The sequence below is a fragment of the Gastrolobium bilobum genome, unplaced genomic scaffold, assembly GCF_033153095.1.
Source record: "Gastrolobium bilobum isolate Gb01-03AN ecotype WA unplaced genomic scaffold, APGP_CSIRO_Gbil_v1 utg4315, whole genome shotgun sequence".
NCBI lineage: Eukaryota > Viridiplantae > Streptophyta > Magnoliopsida > Fabales > Fabaceae > Gastrolobium > Gastrolobium bilobum.
Window position 1 is genome coordinate 45,071 of NW_026896566.1, and position 14,095 is coordinate 59,165.

A 14,095-nucleotide genomic window follows, 5' to 3' on the forward strand; every position below is an offset into this window, starting at 1 on the left:
CAACATAATTTTATTAAAATGAAACTATAATATTGTGTCGTTTAAAATGATAAATATTTTTTTCATAATGATTAAGCATAACCAATAAATAATTAAATAATAAGTGTACAAATTAAAGTGGGAAAAAAATTATTTTTAGATTTATTTAACGACAAGTTATTTAATAAGTGCTTTTTTAAAGCTTGCATAAGGTTGCATTTGTATGGACTTTTTAATAAAGTCTTTTTTATCACTTTCTTATTTTAAAAGTACTTTTTATAAAAGTTACAGCTATTTAGATTTTTTAAAAAAAAATTTATTTTTGAAAAAAAAAATTTGACTTTTGAGTTCTGTTTTTTTTTTTAAGTTAAAATTTTTAACTTTTGAAAAAAAGTAAATTTTTGACTTTTTTTATGACTTCTGTTTTTTTTAAAAGCAGGCATCTAAACAGACTACTTTTTTTTCTTAAAAAAAGCTTATCCAAACCGGCTCTGACACATCTAAACCAAAACACCTAGAATTCAAAAAGCAATTCTATTTGATTAATAAAATACGATTATTAAGTATGGTTGTATCATAGTGACGCTGAATAATAAACCTTGTTTGAGGAGAAAGTTAAATTGATGCGAAGTAGGAAAAAAAATTTCTGTCATGGAGTTAAATTTTTAAGAAATGCTCTACCAAAACAAATTATAGGAAATAGCCTTCCTCCCTTATTTAATTCATTACATGATAAATACATTTAATACTAATTACAAATAACCAAACTTTTTTTGTCAATGATGAGCAAGAGATGTTCAAACTTCCTTAACTTAACCTGCTTCAGTGAAAATCGACGCTGAACATCATCTCTGAACAGGGAAAAGTTTTACATCAAGTATTGGGTTCAAGAAATAACTCTTCAAAATAAGATAATTAAGACCACATTTTTTTTTTACATTAAAGTTTAAGAAAATCCTTTAAGAGAAATTCAAGAACCTCATAAACTCATTCAGAATAAGTTTAAAATGGAAACAATCACATATCCAAATAAATAATTAATTATCAAACTGTACATTTCAATTCACACAATCGTACTAAGAGCTAACCTTCCCAAAAGCAAAGACCGAATAAAAACTATGAACAACTGAACAATAATCAAATCTTCAATAACCTTATACCCTAAAAACCCACCAAACACCAAGACAACCTCTTGCTTTCCTTACACACTGAAATTCCTTTTTCTTTTATTGTTTTTCTCCTTATTTTCCCCCTCACCCAATGGAACTACTCTTGCTCGAACTTTAAAACAATCTTCTTTTTTTATTATGTGCATTTCCCTTTGGAACCTTTACGTGCATGAAAAACCACAAAGCCTTCCTAAGTCATCACTGTGTGTTTGCTGCTGCCATGCTGCTTATTGTTGAGGTCTTGTTGTTGCCTCTTGACAAGTCCATCCTGATTTCCGTCAATACTGTGGTCTCTGTCTTCTTTGGTGAGGTAGTTGTCAACTTGTGCAGCGGCTTGTCTTCCCTCTGAAATAGCCCACACCACCAGTGACTGTCCCCGGCGACAATCCCCGGCAGCAAACACCCCTTTCACACTTGTTGAGAAGCGACCATAATCAGCCTTGAAGTTTGACCTGTTGTCTCTCTCCACACCCATCTTCTCAGCAGTTGTCTGGCAAATAAAAGCATGATCAGTTTTGACTTAAGCAACAAACATTGTAAGAAGTTTACTATCTAGTCTGCATGCATGCATGCAGCTGGTAATTAGTTTATGGTATGGAAAAAACACATGTATATGTTATATTAGATACTAAGTAGTTATATCTATATATATATCTACACGAATTAACTATATATCTAAATATTCCTTGCTATAACTTATTACTCTTACTTTTCAGCTACCACAAAGGTAGCATGTTTAGTTTACTAACTTCTTAAACAAGAGAAATGAAGCTATTATGAATACTTACAGATTCAGGACCAAGGAATCCCATGGCTAGTAAAACAAGGTCAGCCTCAATAATCTCCTCAGAGCCCTCAATTTCCTTGAACTGAAACTTGCCGGTCTCATCTTTCTCCCAGCGAACACGTACCACTTCAAGTCCTTTCACAACTCCATTTTCATCTCCCACAAACCGCTTGGTCAGTACCTCGTACGATCTTGGATCTTTGCCAAATTTAGCAGCAGCTTCTTGGTGCCCATAATCTACACGGAATACGCGAGGCCACTGCATTACAGAAACATATTGTGGTTAAACTCATGAAGAAAACTACCATGAAAAAAAAAAAGTTATTTGACACTTCTTTAATTAGCCATTACTAGTAATAAGTGAAAAGTCCAATTTCTCAAGAAGATGGATACATAAAAAATACATCTTGAAAACCAATGATTCTAATCTAACCTGAGGCCACGGGTTGCCTGGGGCCCTAGTTCGTGGTGGCTCAGGGAGAAGTTCAAGATTTACGATGCTAGAACAACCATGGCGAATGGATGTCCCAATGCAATCCGTGCCTGTGTCACCCCCACCAATGACAACAACTTTCTTGCCCTTGGCAGAAATGTAGTTACCATCCTGAAGATTGCTATCAAGCAAGCTTTTAGTGTTTGCATGGAGAAACTCCATGGCAAAATGAACTCCTGACAGCTCACGTCCAGGTACAGGAAGATCCCTGCATGAAAAAAGTAATTTCATTTGAAACATACTTCTAAATTATACATGTTGTTACAAAAGGAAATTGAACAAAAACAATAGGTAACAAAAAGGACTCCTGTTGCTGTGTCTCACCTTGGTTTTGTGGCTCCTACAGCCAAGACAATGGCATCATTTTCCTCTCTAAGTCGATCAAGAGAGTATAACGGATCATGTCCAACATTAGCATTCACCACAAAATTCACTCCTTCCTCAGCCATAAGATTAACTCGCCGTTGAACTACATCCACTTTGTCAGTTTTCATGTTGGGAACCCCATACATCATAAGCCCTCCAATCCTATCAGCTCTTTCGAACACTGTAACTAAATGACCCATTTTATTTAGTTGATCTGCAGCAGCCAAGCCAGATGGTCCACTTCCAACTATGGCTACTCTTTTCCTGTATCAGTAAACATATTAATTAAGCACACCGTTTATCTAATTCAGGTTTGGTCCAGTTTAATATTACTAATCATTGTAAGAAAGTTGAACAACACACAAAAATTACTGCACATACAACGCGTAGGTTTATAAAAATTTGGTAGAAAAGGGACACCAAAAATAACAAAAATGAAACTGAACAGATGTTAAAAAGAAAAAAAATTAGCATACCCAGTTCTCTTGACTGGAGGTCGTGGCAGCATCCAACCCTCTTCAAAAGCCTTGTCTATGATAGCACATTCAATGCTTTTAATAGATACCGGATTCTCAATGATACCAAGGACACAAGAACCTTCACAAGGTGCTGGGCACACGCGACCAGTAAACTCTGGAAAGTTATTTGTTTCAAGAAGCCTCTCGAAGGCTTCTTGCCACCTATTTTGGTATACTAACTCATTAAATTCTGGTATTTTATTTCCAAGAGGACATCCAGAATTTTCCTGAAAATTTATACAAGTATCTTTAGTTAAACCATGGTGCAAAAAATCTTAGAAGGAAAGATGTGAAAGTTGTAAATTAAAAATGAAAACGTGGAAATAGCAATGCACACCTGATGACAGAAAGGAGTACCACAATCCATGCAACGTGCTGACTGTGTTTTCAAAAGTGGACCAGGCTTTGTCTCCTCCATCACTTCCTTCCAATCAGTCATACGAACATTAGGATCCCTATACTTAACACCCTCACGCTCATAAGCAACAAAACCTCTATGTTTAATGGCATCTGCGACTCGACTTGGCCTCTTGGGTGAATCATCCTGCAGATATTCAAAGACATTAGCCAGGTAGAAATGTACAAAAAGTACTTTAGGCACACTTGTATATTTCAAGTATGTTCTTCACATTTAAGAAATAAGAAAACAGACAAAACCACTGCTGAACCCCTCCAATAGAAATGGTCAAATATCTACTACATGCAACAGAGTAATCACTAGGTTAGTTTAAAATAGCTTTTGACATTTATAGGACCTACAATAAAAAGGAAGTAAAAAAATCCTTTCCAAGAAGATCTTCTGTTAGTAAAGCAATAACTGACAGTATTGCCATCTTCACACAGTGGTTTCGAATTGAAACTTCTAGGCAACCTATACTGTAATTAATGAAAATAATCCCTCCATTTGTCACCTCACCCCAATTCAATCTAACAACACAAGGAAGATTGAATTTTATTTCAAAAATTAATTGCCTGATAGACATTTGAAGGAGAAAATTTTATTATTAAAGATTCGATAATTAGTAGTGTGAATGCAACAATAAGAACAAGGATAGTCACCAATTAGAGAGTTTAAACGTTGAAAATAATTTGTTTTCTTAAAAAACAGAACATAAAATGTACAGGAATTAAAAAAAACAAGCAAAAAAAATTAAAAGCTTGCAATTACCTGACTTGGTTTCTCATTCAAAGATGCAGTCGCCAGTTTCTTAAGCTCTTCAAAAGCATCTTTCTCGATTGCTTGTGCTTCATCATCTTGCTCTTCTGCATCTTTGCGCTCCACTGCATCGGCTTCATCAGACTTCATACTTGCAAGAGCACGTTTGTACTCCCTAGGGATCACCTTGATAAATTTAGGAAGAAGATTCTCAAAATCAACAAGCACTTCTTTGGCAAGCATACTATTTGTGTGACGTTGATGTTGCTGTATCAACATTCTAAGAGTAGTGATATCCTCTTCCTCTTCAACCTTATCCAGATCTACAAGCTCCAGGTTGCATCGAGATTGGAATTTTCCATCCATATCAAGAACATAAGCAATCCCACCACTCATACCTGCAGCAAAATTTCTACCAGTTTTTCCAAGCACAACAACAGTTCCACCAGTCATGTACTCACATCCATGATCACCAACACCTTCCACCACAGCCTTTGCCCCAGAATTACGCACACAAAATCTTTCTGCTGCCATCCCATTGAAATACGCTTCACCACAAGTGGCCCCATACAGTGCCACATTACCAATCACAATGTTCTCCTTAGGGTCAAAGTTACTTCCTTTTGGAGGATACACTACAATCTTGCCACCAGATAACCCTTTACCAACGTAGTCATTGCTATCGCCTTCAAGTTCCAAAGTGATGCCAGGACAGAGGAATGCACCAAAACTTTGGCCTGCACTGCCAGTAAATCTGATATGGATGGTATCAGTTGGAAGACCAGCTAAGTGGTACCGTTTAGTCACCTCATGACTAAGCATAGTTCCCACAGCACGGTTTACATTATAGATTGGAGTTTCAATGTATACTGGGAGACCCTTTTCCAAAGCAGCATTGGACAGACTTATGAGCTTATTATCCAAGGCCATGTCCAAACCATGATCTTGTTTTTGCACACAGTATTGTGCGGCTTCTGGCCGTAGTTCAGCTGCAGGTCTAAGCAATAAAGAGAGGTCAATGTTCTCCAGTTTTTCATTGTTCTTAACAACTTCTTTATCAACTTCGAGCATATCTGAACGGCCAACCATCTCATTAACAGTCCTTAACCCAAGCTGGGACATAATTTCTCTCATCTCTTCTGCCACCATAAAAAAGAAGTTAATAACATGCTCAGGTTCCCCAGCAAACTTCTCTCTGAGTACTGGATCTTGGGTAGCAATGCCAACAGGACAGGTGTTCTTATGGCACTTCCGCATCATGATGCAACCAAGAGTAATGAGTGGAGCGGTACTGAAACCAAACTCTTCGGCACCAAGAAGGGCAGCTATGGCCACATCTCTTCCGGTTTTCAGTTGCCCATCAGTTTGGAGAACTGTGCGACCACGTAGGTCATTAGCAACCAAAGTCTGGTGAGTTTCGACCAGGCCAAGTTCCCAAGGCAACCCAGCATTCTTTATGCCAGTCCATCTGGATGCCCCGGTACCTCCATCGTGACCTGAGATCAAGACATGGTCGGCATGACCTTTAACAACTCCACTAGCAATTATCCCCACTCCAGCTTCAGATACTAACTTCACACTAATTCGAGCAGCCGGGTTGGCATTCTACAAATTAACAAAAGGGATTAAAAAGGAAGATCACCTAACTGAAGAATATTCAACCAGAAGCATTCATTGCAAAAGAATAGAAACCGGATACAAAAATACCTTGAGATCATGAATTAATTGGGCAAGGTCTTCAATTGAATATATATCATGATGGGGAGGTGGACTGATAAGTCCTACCCCAGCAGTTGAATTCCTAGTGACAGCAATGTCTCCAACAACCTTGTGGCCAGGAAGTTCACCTCCCTCACCAGGTTTTGCTCCCTGAGAATTACAATTATAACATTAAGAAACCGCTCTACGTTAAATGAAAAACTACACTTATATTTAACCTCACCAGAGGTCAACTGTAGGCATCAATTAAAGACACAAGAGCACCTAGAGGTGCCTTGAAGTCACAGCATCATCTGCCATGAATATAAATTCATAAACACCACAACCTTAATTCTAACAGGAATGCAGGGACTAGAGACCAGTCGATGAGATTTTTTGATATATAAGAAAAAGGACAATAACCTCGTTCCAAGAGAGCAAAATTATACCTGGGCCATCTTTATCTGCAGTTCATCAGCATTTGTAAGGTAGTAACTTGAAACTCCAAATCTCCCACTAGCAACCTGCTTGATGGCACTCCTTTTGGGATTCATTGAGCCATCAGCAAGAGGCTCCATACGAGATGGTTGCTCACCTCCCTCTCCTATGGCCAATATGCAAGAAATAAATCATCAGAAAATTACAGAAATTGAGGAGATTAATCTTCGTATAGTGGAAACAAAAGAGCAAGATAAAAGTAATCCCCAAGACATTTTTGTTTCCCTCTTTTTAGATGGAATAGAAAAAATAAGTTACAGGATATTCTTAAAATAAGTTTAACAAACCTGTGTTGGATTTCCCTCCAATTTTATTCATAGCCATTGCTAACGTCGTGTGTGCCTCCAATGATATGGACCCATAACTCATGGCCCCAGTGCAAAACCGTTTAACTATTTCGCTAGCAGGTTCCACTTCATCAATGGGAATTTTAGCTGCTGTCTCTTTAAATTTCAGAAGCCCCCGCAGATTGCAAGCCTTATTCAATTCATGAATGAGCTTTGAATACTGTTTATAGGTATCTACACTGTTAGTCCTGGCAGCCTCTTGAAGCTTTGCCATAGCAAGTGGATCATTCAAGTGAACTTCACCACCTTTTCTCCAATGATAATCCCCAGGATTTGGCAACGCTACAGCTTCTGCACTTCCAGGAGAGAAAACTCGGGAAGGAAAAGCCAACTCATGGAGTTGAAGAGCATCCCGAGCAAGCATCTCAAATGTTGCACCCTCAACTCGACTTGGAGTTCCAGCAAAGCACTTTTCAATAACTCCAGAAGAAAGACCCAGAGCTTCAAAAATCTGAGCACCTTTGTACGAGGCCAGAGTTGATATTCCCATCTTGGCAAGAACCTTCATCATTCCATAGTTGCTTGCTTTGAAATATTTCTTGACCAACTCATCTTTTGAGTAGAAATCACCATTTGCTTTTGGTGGGATCTTTCCATCAACCTGCAGTCGGCAAATTGCCTCTACAGCCAAATATGGGCATATAGCATCAGCGCCAAAACCAACAAGTGTGCAGAAATGGTGCACTTCACGTGGCTCAGCAGATTCAACTATTAAGGCAACTCTGGTGCGCTCAAGTGTTCTAACTAGATGTTGATGGACAGCACCAACAGCCAGGAGGGAGCTCACAGCAACACGTTTCCTAGAGAAGGCTACAGATTCAATCCCAGATACAAAAAAATTAGTTGGACGCAACTGCATACAGTATCTTTATGCAATACAAATATAACATAGTAGTATTAATACCTCTATCAGACAGCACAAGGGTGGTGTAGCCTTCATTAATTGCATCATGTGCTTCAGCACATATCCTGTCCAAGGCTTCCTCCAACCCATTCTTACCACGTTCCTTTGAGTAAGTTATGTCTATAACTTTGCTCCGCCATCCCCTATAATTCATTTTTTTGATGGCTTCCATTTCTTCAATGGATAAAAGAGAACCTTTTAGTGATAGCCGGTGGCATTGTTCCTCAGTGGTTTCCGTCAGATCACCTTCTGGACCAACCATACATTGCATAGAAGTGACTATTTTCTCTCGAATAGGATCAATAGGAGGGTTTGTCACTTGAGCAAACATTTGCTTGAAGTACTCAAAAGTAAGTTTTTCTCTATTAGACATGACAGCTAACGGAGTATCATTTCCCATTGACCCAAGGGCTTCTACACCATCTTTTGCCATGGGAAGTAATAGCATTTCCAATGATTCAACTGTATATCTGCATGAATAAAGCATAATATGTTAAAAACACTTCCTTTGTAAATACACTGGATGGATAAAACAAAGGAAATATTCAGAATGGATGTTGCATACCCAAAAGCCTTCAATGGGGCCAATAAACCATGAATCCCCATATTTTCCATATCCATGTCATCATTAGATAGCTGTAGTTCATGGAAAATGCAATAATTAGACTTACCCACAAGAAATTTATGAGAAGCTCACAATGATTTTTATGCTATACTTACTGGAGTCACTCCTGCTATGGTTGGTGGCACTCTTTCAGATTCATGAACAGAGTCAACAATGTCTTTAAGTTCAATCTTCTGCTTTTTGAGCCAATCCCCGTAGGGCTTTGCCAATGAGTACTGTTCCTTCAAGGCATCATCATTTACAACTATATGCTTCTCAAAATCCACCAGAAGCATCATGCCAGGATTTAGTCTTCCTTTCCTACACACATCTTCTGGGGGAATGTCTACAACCCCAACTTCACTTGCCATTACAACTCGTCCGCTGTGGGTGACATAGAAACGGCCTGGTCGCAGTCCATTCCTATCCAATGTAGCTCCAAGATAGTGACCATCGGTAACTATAATGATATTACATTAGATTAGTAACAAATTATAAAGCCAATTTTAAGAGGATATTAACATGTGATGAACTGCAGTCCCAGAGAATTTACATGATATAAGAGCTGGTCCATCCCATGGCTCCATGAGAGCAGAGTAGTATTCATAAAATGCTTTACGCTGAGGATCCATGTTCTTGTCATTTTGCCATGCTTCAGGAATCATCATCATAACAGCTTCAGGAAGGCTTTTTCCAGAGTGAAGCAAAAACTCAAGCACACCATCAAAAGCTCCTGGAAAATAAACACCCATTAGGATTCAGTATATGACCATAGTTCAGCTGGCTAATTAAAAATAGATTCAGATAAAATTTCACCTGAATCAGATGAATTTGCATCTACAATGGGCAAAAGCTTCTTTAACTCAGTCTCTGACAAACCAAGCTCCTTGCATTTCAATAAGCCCTCACGTGCCTTCATCCTACAAAATACACCAGATTAGATGATCTATTCAACACTACATCAATCAAAATGCAACGAGTACATCCAACACAACGCTCAATGCTGTTATACCAACCCTTAATCAATTAGCATCAACCTTGTTCCGCACAATACTGGGAATACAGTAACAAGTTTTTTTTAAGCGCAATATAGTATTCATTCTTATAGATCATACCATTAAACTACTCCAAGGAAAAACTTATCCAAGACATACCAGTTAACATTGCCCCTGAGTGTATTGATTTCTCCATTGTGGCCCAATACACGCATAGGTTGAGCACGATCCCAGCTAGGAAAAGTATTCGTAGAAAATCGAGAATGTATCTGCACAGGTGTACCAAATTGTCAGCCTTCATGGTTAAATTCTTATAAACAAGTATAAACCAACATAGAAATCCAAAGCATAAATGAAGTTTTCTTCCAGGCACTTCACTATAAATATATACTGAAGTGCCAGTAGAAATTCCAGAAATCCAATCCACTTTCACCAAAATGAATTTTTTCCTCCACCACTTTGAAGACATTGTCCTCCAGACCAACTAGCGACAGAAAGCATCAGCAGAAATTTCTGCAAACATGATTATCTTGATAATGAACTTTCTTACCAACTCAACCATTGCATCCAATCCAGCATCCAAACTCAAATAGTAATCAAGGAAGCGGAAGAACTTAAGAGATCATTCAAACCTCAATGCCTCAGAAGTCATTCCCCAACCTTGCATCTCTTCAGTTACTGGTTGTTCCCATGCTGTTTGTTGGAGTATAGAGTTAGTGGAGAAAGAGGATAGGTTAATGGGTAATATATTTACCAGGGCCATGTAGCTCGTAAACCTTTCATTGCCAAGGTCTGCAGAATAATAATCCCTCAACTGAGCTGGTGTTAGCTGACCTTTGTAAATAACAGTCCTGTACAAAATTGGATAACCATCAGAAATCTGAAATTGATTAGATAACCGTGGCAATAACCATAATTTACTTCTCAAGAAAATGGGTTTGCCTCCTGAAAACAAACCTTGATGAAAGTGAACAGATATAGAAATCTTTAATGCCATCATTTTGTAGGTTCAACGCAGACGTAATGGCAACCATGCTGAGCTTCCTTAATATGTACATCTGCAAGGAAAAAGCCAAGAATATTTTGTCCAAATCATAATGTTCACTGAAGTAATTTATTTGTTAACCTATTTCTTTAGAAAGAAATCTAGCACAATCATTAATTCAGTTAAATTATTTTAATGCAAATGTCTTGCCACCAATGTCAACAAGCAGAAAAAGTACCTGTCGTTCCAAATCAACTTTTGAGTGAGCACTTGGTGTAAGAAACACCTGCTCGATCACTGGTTCAGTCTGCAAGGCTGATTTGCCCAATCCTGTGTTATCTGTGGGCACAGAACGCCAACCAAGAACCGAGTGCCCCAGAGACTCGGCAACCTTAAAACCAAAGCCAAGCAGAATTACCAACAAATCTCACAAAAATAAAAAATCACAATGGTAATAGCAAAAGGAACATAATGCAAAATAGCAAAAAATGATTGCAACTGGCAGATACAATACAAGGCAGGTCAAAAAAAGTATGATGTGCTAAAACAAATCCAAGTTGAAGTCAAAAGCCATTATGCATGAAAATCAAATTTGAAACAAAGAAAAAGGAACTTCAGAATTAGATTTACCTTTCTAAAAATATTTTTGCTTTCCTTCCTACGACTGTCGGATTTAGGCAAGAAAACCATGCCAACTGCATATTTTCCTTGGGGAGGAAGCTCAAAATCCACAACCTGCAATTATGCAAACCCATTATAATCATCAATCTCTTTCAATACAACAGGTGAAAGATACTATAAATCAAAGATTTGTGGTCTATTAATAGGTTATAGACCTAAGAATGAATCAATCAAAACTTCTATTAAAGCAATTAAGTAGTAGTTACTCTTTACTTTCCACTTAACCGAAAAGTTATTGTGGCGGGTATTAATCTCAATTAAAAACCTCTTTTTTAAAATTAAAAAAAAAAAGCATAAAAAAAAGAGCTAATAGGAGACTGAGAGGAAAAACAAAACGATAGATTGTTTATGCTCCTCTATATGATTATAAAAATAATGTATTTACGAATAATAATGTCGTACAAACTAAAATAAAAAAAGGCGGCCATCACCAAAAGAACCAAAACCAAAACAAAAAAGGGAAAAAAATTAAGAGAAAATAACGAATAAGAAAGTAAATACTAAATACAGCAACTACTCTTAATTTAAAAAAATACTCAAAAAAACAAATTAAAAACAGTGAATAGAAATTAAACCATCATCTAACGAAACTAAGAGGAACACCAATCTCAAACAAGAACAGAAAATACAGATAAATATTTGCATAAGAAAAAAAACACAAACACACAGAGAGAGAGGACAGAACATAGAGATAGATATTTGTAATTAATACAAAAAAAAAAAAAAAAAAAAACGTGCCTCCTTGTAAAACGCATGAGGAACTGCAACAAGAATCCCGGCACCATCTCCAGTGTTAGCTTCACATCCGCATGCACCTCTGTGCGTCATGCGCACCAACATCTCCAACGCATCGGTTACCTTCACAAACAAAACAACCAAACAAATAAGAACAATCACAATCATAATCACAATCACAATCGCATCCAACAAAAAACACCATTTCTCACCGTTTTTCGATTGCTTTGACCCGACAATTCGGCCACGAATCCAACCCCACACGAGTCCTTATCCATAGCCGGATCATAAAGCCCTAACGGCTTCTCCGGCACAGCCGAGAATGCCGACCGAACCGCCACCCTCAGCTTCGGCAACCGACCCGGCCCGCCCGATTGCCAAAACTGGAACCGCTCCGACCCGCTCGTTCGCAACCGGGTCCCCAAGAACCCCTTGCTGTCTATGGCAGAGCATCGCGTGACCCTGCTTGTGAGGCTCGTCAAAGGACGCAACCGCGCGTTTGGGTTGTTGAGAGCACTCAACTGAGGGTTGTTGAGAGCCAACAACGTCAGCGAAAGAGAATTTGACATTTTTTTTCAACCGACAAAACAAAACCTCTCGTGTGTTCCTGTTTTTTTTGTTATAACTTTTATCAAAGTGCTGTGTTTATGTTTTAAGAGTTCAGGTATTTGTTAAACTCTTGTTACATTCACTGGTCAGATTCCTTTACACACCAAATGTGAGCCACTTCAACAAAACAAAAATAAAAAGGGAGGAGAAAATATATGCTATATATGAAAAAAAAAAAAAAAAAAAGATGGGATTTTTTCAAGTGAAAATGCAACAGATCCGGGTTTATTGCTCAAGTAGCAATAAGATCCGGGTTTATATGGAGTAGCTTCTAAGCACGAGAATAAGGAAATGGTAATTCAAGATATCGAAGAGATTCGAATCACAAAAAAGGGCTTGTCTCATTTGCTTGGCACACAGATATGTTGTTGCAAACACATGAAGGAACAAACGAGTAAACAGAGAGAGAGAGAGAGAAAGAGAGAACAGCGCCGCCTGAAGCACCTGTTCTGTGAGGGTTCCTGGTGGTTGAAAGAAGCAGAGAATGGATTTATAGTGTGTGATAATGGAGAAGAGGGAAAAAGAGGGAGAGGGAGGAGGTGGGACCACCTAGTTCTTTGTGTTTGTGTAATTACCGAGTCAGTCCTCAGTGTTGTTTTTTTTCGTTGACAGCTAAGTATTCACAGTGACGCCACGTGTGAACTGCTCTATGCGGCACGCGACAGCCGATCTCTTGGTGGGTCCCGCCATCTGGCTAGGCTCGGAAACGAACCTGTGTACTTACGAGAAAAACTTAACTTTCTGCAAACTCAGAAAATAGATAAAGGTGAGAGAAAAAAAAAATTTAAAATCCATTTGAAAAATATTCTCCCTTAATCTATCCAAATAAACAGAAAATTGAAATGATTTTCCTTTTTGAGATTTTAGTTCTTATCTCTTCTTTTTGGTAAATTAGTTGTTATCTCTTTTACAGTTTTACTCAACTCTTATCTCTTCTATCTATTCGTTTTCTCATCCTCATATATTATTTAACACAATAATATTATATGAGAAAACTATAATTATATATAGGTGAATTAATACTAATAATAAAAGAAGGGGGGGAAAATATTGAGATAGAAAATTGTAGAATTATCACATAATTTGTTCATTGATAATTAAAATTTTCTCATATAATACAATTATGTTAGATAATACACGGAAGAATAAATTTTGAATTATTTTTCTTTTTCAAATAGATAATGGTGTGTCATATCTTTTTAATATATTCTTTTTAACATTTGTAAATTGTTTATAAATGAATAGTATTATGTCATAACCTTTTTTAGAATTTGAGAATTCACAAAATGCTTTAATGATTAATCTTATACGAGATAGGATTGTTGTTTACCCAAAAAAAAAAAAGATAGGATTGTTTTATTTGAAAAGAATCAAAGTATTTATTATTTATCTACATTGGGAGTTATTTATGTTTTTAGCACAAAAATTTTTATTAAAGACAAAAAAAAAATATAGAACATTATTATCCTAATCTTAAAAATTTGCACATCAATTTTGGTGAATTCTTTTTTCTTTTTTCTTTTTTCTTTTGCAATGTTGATGACGAGTATATATAAATCTAATACTTTTCA

The 14,095-nt window shown here is 37.3% G+C and overlaps 1 protein-coding gene across 3 annotated transcripts; it reads right to left on the reverse strand.

Moving 5' to 3' along the window:
* Window positions 1-1,003: 1,003 nt before the first annotated feature.
* LOC133300606 (glutamate synthase [NADH], amyloplastic) lies at window positions 1,004-12,948 on the reverse strand. 3 transcript variants are annotated; one of them, XM_061500183.1, is made up of 23 exons: window positions 12,128-12,948; window positions 11,919-12,038; window positions 11,130-11,234; window positions 10,738-10,890; window positions 10,472-10,572; window positions 10,269-10,365; window positions 9,674-9,783; window positions 9,336-9,439; window positions 9,073-9,252; window positions 8,636-8,979; window positions 8,481-8,551; window positions 7,916-8,385; window positions 6,952-7,821; window positions 6,616-6,770; window positions 6,176-6,337; window positions 4,486-6,073; window positions 4,135-4,145; window positions 3,650-3,856; window positions 3,271-3,539; window positions 2,753-3,058; window positions 2,369-2,636; window positions 1,937-2,194; window positions 1,004-1,638 (listed from the first exon to the last, which is right to left on the reverse strand). In XM_061500183.1, exons 1-23 carry the CDS (start codon window positions 12,482-12,484, stop codon window positions 1,339-1,341), a joined length of 6,606 nt encoding a protein of 2,201 aa, XP_061356167.1. In that variant the 5' UTR covers window positions 12,485-12,948; the 3' UTR covers window positions 1,004-1,338. The 3 variants fall into 3 exon arrangements, with proteins under 3 accessions (XP_061356167.1, XP_061356168.1, XP_061356169.1); XM_061500184.1 differs by lacking the exons at window positions 4,135-4,145; window positions 10,269-10,365; window positions 10,472-10,572; ... (2 more) ...; window positions 11,919-12,038; window positions 12,128-12,948 and adding an exon at window positions 10,065-10,216 and having other exon boundaries at window positions 4,481-6,073; XM_061500185.1 differs by lacking the exons at window positions 4,135-4,145; window positions 10,269-10,365; window positions 10,472-10,572; ... (2 more) ...; window positions 11,919-12,038; window positions 12,128-12,948 and adding an exon at window positions 10,147-10,195 and having other exon boundaries at window positions 4,481-6,073.
* Window positions 12,949-14,095: the final 1,147 nt, after the last annotated feature.

Excerpts from the sequence above, each read along its gene's own strand:
- LOC133300606 (XM_061500183.1), bottom strand. The coding sequence starts at position 12,484 with ATGTCAAATTCTCTTTCGCTGACGTTGTTGGCTCTCAACAACCCTCAG. Across the intron at positions 11,235-11,918 it reads CTCATGCGTTTTACAAGGAG|GTTGTGGATTTTGAGCTTCC; the intron begins GCACGTTTTTTT and ends GCATAATTGCAG. Across the intron at positions 3,540-3,649 it reads GTACTCCTTTCTGTCATCAG|GAAAATTCTGGATGTCCTCT; the intron begins GTGTGCATTGCT and ends ATAAATTTTCAG.